This window comes from Coffea eugenioides, chromosome 11, assembly GCF_003713205.1.
Source record: "Coffea eugenioides isolate CCC68of chromosome 11, Ceug_1.0, whole genome shotgun sequence".
Taxonomy (NCBI): Eukaryota; Viridiplantae; Streptophyta; class Magnoliopsida; order Gentianales; family Rubiaceae; genus Coffea; species Coffea eugenioides.
Window position 1 is genome coordinate 36,872,669 of NC_040045.1, and position 9,573 is coordinate 36,882,241.

Consider the following 9,573-nt stretch of genomic DNA (forward strand, 5'->3'; position numbering starts at 1 on the left):
GAGGGGGAGGGGGGTTTTGGAAGGCTGTGAGTCTCTCTAATTTCCTACTATATCTGTAAAATGATCCTGCTGTTAGATTTTTCCAGTACACTATTTAAAGAGCAAAAAAAAGCACAGGCAAAGGTCAAGTTTAAAGTTTAAAGAATTAGCTTGTGTGGTTTTGACTTAAATGTACAAGATATCTAGCAATTTTTTGAACAGCTATGACATACAACTACCATCCAGACTCCATCCTCAGTACCTTATCCCTTACAAAACTCATTCCTATATCTATCCCGAGTATCTTCTAGGAAGATAGGAAAAATTTTTCAAGGAACAAAAAAATCATACTGCAACAGAAGCTTGCTGGAAATAACTATAAGAATCCTAAACTTAATAGCAAAGTTGAGCAAAAAGTACAATAATTAGTCTGTTGAGACTGACAACCTATTTCAAGAAGGAAATAAAAAAAGCTTGGTCTAAATTTCTCAACGGGAAAGCTTGTTCCCTTTTTAGAGTGCAACCACATGAAGTAGAACGTGGGAGCAGTCCCAGAATTAAGGGACAAGCTGAATCTTAGACCAAATAGAAGAATTACTCGACAAAACTGTTTTGAAATTAGGTAAGGGTCCCTGAACAATTCTATCTGTAATTTAAGTGACACTAGTGTACAATGCAATATTAAGAAAACTCCCCTATTTTGACCTCAAAATTTTCTCCTATTTCACCAAAACCCTAGAGAATGTTGAAAATCCACTTTCTAAGTTGAGATACCTGACATAGAAAGTAAATCTTTCCACAATAATAAAAGTCTTTTTAAGCCCTTTTCAACATCTTCAGGTTATTTCTAAGTCCTTTTAAGCTGAGACAGCATTATTTAGACATCTTCAGGCAAAATGTAATCTTCAAGTAAAACTTTCCGTGATAATAAGCAAAACAGAAACAACCAATAAAAAAGCTTTCAGTTGGAACAAGGGATCTGGCTATCAAACATACATGAGTGAGAAGAAAACCACAAGAGTTCATTTAGCAAGACCAAGACTTTTGTAATTAGACACTATGTATTAAGTAACAGAAGGTTCATTAGATCATATTATACTAGAGTTGATTTAGCAAGACCAATACTTTTCTAATTAGACACTGCATTAAGTAACAGAAGGTTCATTAGATCATACCAGTATTTCTTTATTACAAGATTCTTCATTTTCTTTGGCCATAAAAGTTCTTCTAGTTTCATGTTGAGGCAAAAATTTATGCCATTGCTTGTTATTGTGAGATGGTAAGCACTTTTACCTTGTTTCTGATAAACTTTGGCTGCTCTATCATATCTATGGAGAAGAGTTGATAGTCAAGACTGAACTGGTACGAAATGAAAGTTTTGACTAGTAGGCATTCTGTAAGAAGTATCAGACCCCGGTCTAAGTTCAAAAGAGTTAAATTCCCACATATACTGTAAGCTGAACCCAGAATCTCAAACATTATACTCATTAAGTTTGTAACAAACCATCTGATATTGATAGACTCAGTGTGAGGCTCAAGAACTATAGAAGATTTAACACCCATTTATGTTTGGTTTAACAAAATGGAAAGTGCCCAGTGACTCTGATGACTAACAATTTCCCATGGAAACCACCTAAGACAATTTTAATTGGTGGGCAATCACAATAATGACCCTCATCCTTTTGCCTTGTATTCTTCCTTATGGAGAACAGATTCCACATTCCTCCATATTGTGTTGGTGGTTTCATGGTACCACATGCAATCATTGATGAGGTATTTGTGATTAATGGTTCGTAAATCAAATTAACAATTAACTTTATCTTTCTTTCGCATTTTGCCAGTGCAGTGAAGCTGAAATTGAAACACGGAATTATGCTACCAGGCCTTCTGAACTCTTTCTGTCTGCTCAGTAATTACAATGATAATTATAAATTATAGAGGTGTATACTTGACTGACTGAAATAGCCAAATACGCAAAAATGATGGTTTTCGCCATAAGCCAAGCACACAGTCAAACATTTCAGAAAGCTCCTTTTTATTTGGTTTTTCAGATGTGGAAGCATAGAGGCAGTTATAAGAAGAAAAGATTCTCCAATCATGATCAGACATTATTATTTGGTTTGATGGAAGCAATCACTAACTGAACTATGTGAACAAGATGATCAATACATCAAATCAGAAGGTAGTTTTTCCTGTTTTAAAGGTTCTGTAGTCATATATGAATTTTTTTTTATTTTTCTAATTATACAGAGATTAACTGATTAATCACACGGAAATACAGAAACTACAAGCTCTGCAAGAGGCAACACATACCGGAAAGGGCGAAATTCATGACGCCCACCGCTTCTAAAACGGCGCGGGCCTTCTGGATTTCTTTTACACTTCTCCGAAAGGTTGAAGCACCGAGCTAGATATGCACCTTGTTGAGAAGCTACCTAGCATTCCAAAAGATGAATTACATGAGAAATAGTGTCAAAATAAGGCAAAAGCAACACAGAGGAAATGAAAATAAGTAACCTGAGCAGTCGCAGGAAGACTCTTCATCTGTGTATCAACATGAGAAAGGGCTAACTTGAACCCTTCAATATCTATCTCTTCCCTATCATTACCCTCGGGGTCCTTGAATAGGTCTACCACATCAAACAGATGCTTGCTTTGTAGGTAAAGTTCCACTTGGGGGTATCGAATGACAATGTCCTCAATCACTTCTCGAAATTCCTCAATCGTGAGACTCCCATTATTATCCTTGTCTGCTGCTTTAAATATTTCTGAGATATCTTCCTGATAAAAAAACAAGTGAAACTAAGAATGAACGGCAAGATAGTAGAATGAAAGAATTTTGTGAGAACCAACACAGTGATACATCTTAAGAATATAATGTGGTTCTATAATTGCATGAGAATGGTTGACCGGTAAGCCCTTGTTAGGCTATTATTTAATTCTTTTTCCTGACTAGACTAATTGTACCAATGACTGCATGCACCTCAACAAAGTTTCACAACTGCCTTGTTTGCTAGTTATTTTTTATTAGCTCAAGCCCCAAAATCTTCACCTTGATTTTGGGGCACCTCAACAAAGTTTCACAACTGTTATTGTTGGCTTTCAAAACTCAACTATATTCAAAAACTACAGTAATAACTAGTTCATGACCCTTGATGCTGAAAATTCTCCGTAGAAACACTTCATGTTAACATGCTAAGTTGATGTAAAGATATTATATCTGTTAGACTTACTGTGTTTTCTCAGCTAATTGTTGATATGTCATTAAGATGATTAAAACCTGAAAACTGAGCGACCTCATTCAAGTGCATGCATGCCAAACAGGGAGTAATTTACCATCATCAAGTTAATGGGAGTTTACAACTTTCTTGTCTAACTCAGTCAAAATTCTAAGTAAATGAACACATATAAGAACATATACCTTAATTTTCTTCTGCTGGAGATGGGTACAATCACCAAGAGCATAAACATATTCACATCCCTTTACTCGCAGCCATTCATCAGTTGCTAGAACACGTCTACTGCCCTGCAAAAGGATTAGCATTGCAATAAATTGGCATATAAGAACACCAGTGTAGAACGGACTTACATTTTTTTTAATATGCTCACATACGAAATCAAACTCAGTTACAAGGTAGCTTGATACTAGAAAGAGAAATAACCAAAACATAGGGAAGAAGTGAGAGCTTACCTGACCAATTTGTTCCATAAAGTCTTTCACAACTGGACGACTGCCTACTCCAGTTGACCAGACAACCATCCCATGCGGCATGGAAATATCTTCTCCATTTGATTTCATTTTCATGTTTACGGTTCTATCAGAAACACTGACAACCCTCCGTCCTGTTAAAACTTCAATACCATCTCTACTGAATTTCTGCTCAGCAAACGTGCTAATTCTTTCATCAAACCTACATTAAATGTATATTCGCAAAATCAGCTTTCCAGATATTAGGTCAAATCTAAGAGATTTCAAAAGCAGAGATAATGTATCTTTCCAACTCTCCACAACCATTTATTGGCTGCTATAAAGTTTCTTTCAAACTCAATAAAACCTAAAACTGGTTATTCTCTTTCCCCCACCCACACCAAAGCACAGCAATAAAAACAACAGATGGAAAGACATGTTATATAGCATTGCACAACTATTAACAGACAGGATATGTGTCACCTATAAGTTACATGAACAAAGATGAAATAACCAATATAACTACACAAGAACAATTGAAGAGCACCAACTAAATGAACAAGTTGTTTATAGATAACTAGCCAGTCAAATCTACCCCCTTAAACATCCAGAATAACTTATTAGGACATTCAGAGGAAATAAATCATCAAAGTAGTGCCATAGAAACAATAGCACAAGCCACTGGCCAGAATGAGTAGGTATCAGGCAAGTTAGGTAGTTAAAATATATCCAACGTAGGTTGCCAACTACTATACTAAGTCTACTTGCACATGAAAGGGGGAAAATCCACATCCTTTTCAACATTTACAGCTTTGATTTGGAATTATGGCAGGGCTTTGGAAGGACAAAGAACAGATTGCTATTAGTCAAAGATTATTGTTGAGACATCCACAAGGTGAGTGCAAGGTCACAATGCTGAGATAGGAATGGTGAAACAAAATTATTCTAACAGACAGTTTAGAATCATTAGATTGTGAGTCAAAGGCCCAACATAGCATCAGGACTACTCAGTCTAACTTGGAAACTGAAATGTAGGAATTTAAACAAACATATATTCTCCATTACCCTGTTCTCCCATAGGAAACAATTTTCAGAAAAGGACTACTACAACAAAAAGGAAGAGGATAAGGGAGTCAAGATTTTCATCATCAAATGCATAAAAATGCTGTTGCAATTTTGAGATAAATTTGGCAAATATATACAAGTCAGTTGGCACTTGCTAATCAATTCTATAAACGTTTCTGAAGAGTTATCTCAAGATAATCTTGTGATGAACTAAATGTTTGATCTCATGAACGATGAAGGCTGTAAGAATAAGGAAAACTTAAGCTTGTAATCAAGATGATGATATTAAAAAATGTTTAAAGTTTTGTATATATCATATACTTGTTTTGAAATTGTCAATTATTGCCTTTTCGTTCAAAAGGGATAATCCAACTTCAAATAGGATGGAATATTCATGAAGAGTTAAGAGTGTGATAGCAGTTTAAACAGGACAGAAGGAAAAAAATAATATCTCATAATCTAAAAAGAAACTTTTGTTGTACAAAACCCTGAAAGAAATAGTAAATTTAATCTTCACATTAAGCAAAATGAACATAATCTCAACAGTGCCTAGGAAGAAAAGTACGAAACCCATTTTGATGCAGTGGCGACAAGGTAGTATAGAAGGCAAAGACCAAGCAGCTAAAGGAAATTTGTAATAAAAAAATCTACTAGCCTAGAAAGTCGATAACCTTACCATAGATCTCATCTTGTGTGTGCCTATTTCTGGTGGTGCTACTAGAAGTAAAACTCAATGCCTATGAAAAACTTTCAGAGTCTTAAACTCACCAATTTTTTGTCTACAAATGAATCAGAAAATTAAAAATCTCTGCAGGATCACCATTTCTAAGAGATCCACTATTCAGAAGGTTCAGAGAAAATATGCTAGGAAATAAACTGGGCAAGGCATATCTTACGTGTTGAGAATATGGTCCCCAGATTGGATCACTGTTATTTTTACTAAATCTTTAACTCCGGGGTATATATTGACTAGATCCTCGTAGACAAAGTCATGTAGCTCTGCAGCAAACTCTACACCAGTTGGACCTCCACCAACAATAACAAAATGTAGATTGGTTTTTCGTTCTTCATCTGTCAACCCTGGAAGAACGGCTTTTTCAAAGCAATCAATTACAGTCCTCCGGATCCTTTGAGCATCTTCTACTTCCTGCATACAGTTCATGGCTTCTTTATTAAAGGAGAACTCAGAGTCTAGAAATGAGATTCTTCTAGTGATAGAATCATTAAATACTGTTCCCAATAAGCTGTTAACTGACTAAATTATGCTTGTCTCCAGTGAACAAGTACTCAACCTTCAAAAAGTGGCAATACTCTGCTACACCAGGAATGTTAAAAGTATTAACTTCTGCACCTACTGCTATAACCAAACAATCATATTCTAGATCAAATTCATCTTTTCCTGCTAAATTCTCGTCAACAGTGGACTTGCAGAAAACCCTCCTATTTGCTGCATCAATCTTCAGGCATTCTGCTTCCCAAAATAGTATTTCACCATTTCTCTGTCATGAAAGGGGAATTGATGAAAAACCCATCATTAACTCATCAATGGGATACGTAATTGGAAATCAGAGAAAGGAAAAAGAAAATTGTTAGTGAGTTATAGGCACAGAGACAATAATGTCCTGAGACCAAGTGAAGAATGATGTAGCTCAGAAACGGACAAACTAAACATGTATAGAAACAAGGGAGGGGTGAAAGGAAAACTTCCAGGCAAGATAAAGATACAAAAATTTCCAATTTCCACCACAACCGCAACCCTATGGATAACCTAAATGTACTGCATGAAGTTTTCCAAGGAAAAAAGAAAGATCAACACAAAAGATACTACCATCTTTGCATCACCTTCTTTATCATGTTCCGCACAGGCTCTACAATACTTCGTGCCTCAACTGTTCCACATGTCACACTAGGCAGCAAAGGAGTAAATGCAAAATAATTCCTCGGGGAGACAACTTGCACATCATAGGAAGAAATATCCAGATCCTTCAGGAAGCTAGTAGCAGCCCATCCTGTCCCAAGCACAACCACCCTCTTCTTCTGTGATTTCTTATTACCATGTTCAACAATGGACATTTTGCCGTCTGATTGAGAATCTGCATATGCAATGAGACCTCCACTACTGCAGAAACCAGTGAAACATGAGGTTTACAGATTGAAAAAAGGACCAGAAAAACTTGCAGTCCCTAGCACGGTAAAGCATAAGAAGAATGATACACATAAAAAGATAATCCATCTCCTATTCCATTTACTTGTAGCATTATATAAGAATACAAATGAAAGCCAACTGGCATCTGAGGGAACAAGTCCAACTCCACAAGGAAATCCTTGTGCATTAGCTACTCACAATGTAAAAATGGCTACCCTGAACAAATTATAGAACCAGAGAGAGAAGTTTGTTAGCCAGATATTACTAGACTAACCAGATTAAAATTTCTATTCCTGTCATAGATGAGTTAATAATGCTCCATTCGTACCCCAAATGCAAGCATGCACAACTCCCCCAATTCCCGGACCATATTTTACCTGAATATCTTGATGTGCACAAGAAAAATCACCATGCACAGGATCAAATTTATTAAACACTGGACTCAAAAACCAAATGAGTGAAATTCATGATTCAAGTTCATGTAGAAATTCAACAAACTGTAGCTATTAAGTCCTTTAAACACTATCAATCGTCTAAAGAGATTATGGAAACTCCTAAAAAAGCATGCTAATCAACTGTCATGGGTTCATAATCCATCAAGTGAATGCTTCAATTTTACTACCATCTGATTAGCCCTTATTTCCTTATAAAGCGGGGAGAAAAATTGTCAAACTGAAAGACTTATGAATCATAGATATGACTATTATTGACAGACTCAAGTATCAATCATCCACATTACCAGCCAGTGAAACAATAAATCTGTCTTTTCTTCAAATAGTCTAGATCAGATAACATATCAAACAGTAGAACCATACAAGTACAGTTTTCTGGTCAGCACTTCTCAGCAAGACAACATGCTCAATCTTCCATTCAAGAATAAAAGAAAAGAACCCGCCAATATCACAAAATCAACATGTTTAAAATGGGAAATTCAGTCAAACTCTGAATATCACATTCGCAAACTTCTCAACCAAACAAGGCAATAACACATCAAACAACCAAAGGTACACAAAACAAGCATGTAAATGAATTAAACAAAGATAAAAGATCCATTCTTTCCACTAAAGAAAAAGAACCCATCAAGGTTTACCAATAAAGATTAACAAAATGTAACTAAATTCAAGCCAAGATGAAGCACAGAACCTTATAGAGCAGAGAATCAATAACTTAGAGGCATAAGGCCGTCCATGAAAAGCACTTTGCAGGTATGACAGAACCCTCATATTCAAATCTTCTCCTCCTCCTCCTTTCTTGGCTGATCAGAAACGAGTGTGTGTGAAATGAACAGGAGAGTGGGAAGCCTCCGACCAACTGTTTCTTCCAACTTTGTGTGGATTTTGTCTTTTTCCGTAGCTAAAAGTGCCAGCAAATTTTTCAATCAAATTTTCTACGTATACTACTACTTACTACTGTATAAAATAAACAGCATTTGTTTTTCTCTTTTGAATAATTTTTAAGGTTTTGAGTTGGGATATTTGAGTATTTTAAGGCTGAGTGTGAGATTAATGCCGCGTGGCAATTATGGTTAAAACCTCCACTGGGAACGCTCTGACTTGACTTTAGGTCTGACCACTGACTTTTCCCCATTTGGAATAAGATCTAATCTCTCTCTCCCTCCCTCCCTCCTTGCGGTTGTTTGTTACCACTAACGTGGCTGTTGGTGCTAATAAGTCTTCTCCTTTTGGTGTCGTGTAGACCTGAAAATTTTAGTAAGATGGTCACATTTTTTATCTTTAAAAACACAAGATCAATAGAGATTTCTTATTTATCTCTTTGATGACTCGAATTTTAAACTTGTGACATATAAGTTTATCTGTGACCTTGATTATAGGTGGAACGTGCATTTTATTAATTAAGTTACGCTTCGTTATCAAATAATAACACTAAATAATCATTTATGATGCTTTAATAGCAAAATTTTACTAAGATGGCAATGCATTTTTTAGAATTTGCGAGTAGGATCAAAATTTGAGCAGCTGAATTAACATATTCAAGTAGTATTATTCATGTACTATAATTTACAACTACTACATCATCGAGACTTGATGAATTAATGAGAACTGTGATTACTGGTTGGTTGTAGTGTTAGAGCTCCATTTCTATCTCTTTAGCTACTTTTGGCTCTATAACATAGTTGTATCTTCGTCGAATTGTATCAAGTTATTGTATTTTCTATATTATTCAAGATATAATCACATTATATTATTGTATTGCAGAAAGAGTCAATATGTATAAATAAAATATTATATATATTTTTATACAATAATATAATGTAATTATACACCACAAATTATAATATATACAATGATCGGACAAAACCAGATACAAATATACAATACAGATGCACCTGTCCCGTCCCCCTGTCTAGAAAATGTCAAAAGTTTTCTTTTTAAATCCAATTGCATTTAGCCTTGAAAGGATGATTCTGTCATTTTAACAAAATTTAAAAATAAGTTATGGCAATATCAGATGCCATGTTAGCATCATGGACCGTCTACGTTCCATGTTTTCCTTTTCCCAAAAACAAAAACAAAAAAAAAATCTTTGTTTGTCTTGGTATTAATTTATTGATCTTTTATTGTTGATGCTCCTCCATTTACTTACAAAATGTGCTCAAACAAGTTATTTATGTGGCAGTTGATAACCAGGTAGTTCAAGGTTCGTAAAATCTTTGAAACAAATTACTAATTATGAA

General features: G+C 35.3%; 1 protein-coding gene across 1 annotated transcript; it reads right to left on the bottom strand.

Annotated features, from left to right (window-relative positions):
• Positions 1-1,108: 1,108 nt before the first annotated feature.
• On the bottom strand, positions 1,109-8,283 carry LOC113752465 (external alternative NAD(P)H-ubiquinone oxidoreductase B1, mitochondrial-like). Its single transcript, XM_027296574.1, has 9 exons — positions 8,022-8,283; positions 6,575-6,851; positions 6,025-6,231; positions 5,629-5,879; positions 3,671-3,890; positions 3,401-3,505; positions 2,497-2,760; positions 2,293-2,414; positions 1,109-1,307 (listed from the first exon to the last, which is right to left on the bottom strand). The coding sequence occupies exons 1-9, from the start codon at positions 8,099-8,101 to the stop codon at positions 1,109-1,111; spliced, it is 1,725 nt and encodes a 574-aa protein (XP_027152375.1). The 5' UTR covers positions 8,102-8,283.
• Positions 8,284-9,573: the final 1,290 nt, after the last annotated feature.

Bases quoted from the DNA above. Each gene is read 5' to 3' on its own strand.
- LOC113752465 (XM_027296574.1), bottom strand. From the start codon at position 8,101: ATGAGGGTTCTGTCATACCTGCAAAGTGCTTTTCATGGACGGCCTTAT. The intron at 6,852-8,021 runs GTTCTGTGCTTC...TGGTTTCTGCAG, and splicing joins TTGATTCTCTGCTCTATAAG to TAGTGGAGGTCTCATTGCAT. The intron at 5,880-6,024 runs GTTGAGTACTTG...AACTGTATGCAG, and splicing joins AGTATTGCCACTTTTTGAAG to GAAGTAGAAGATGCTCAAAG.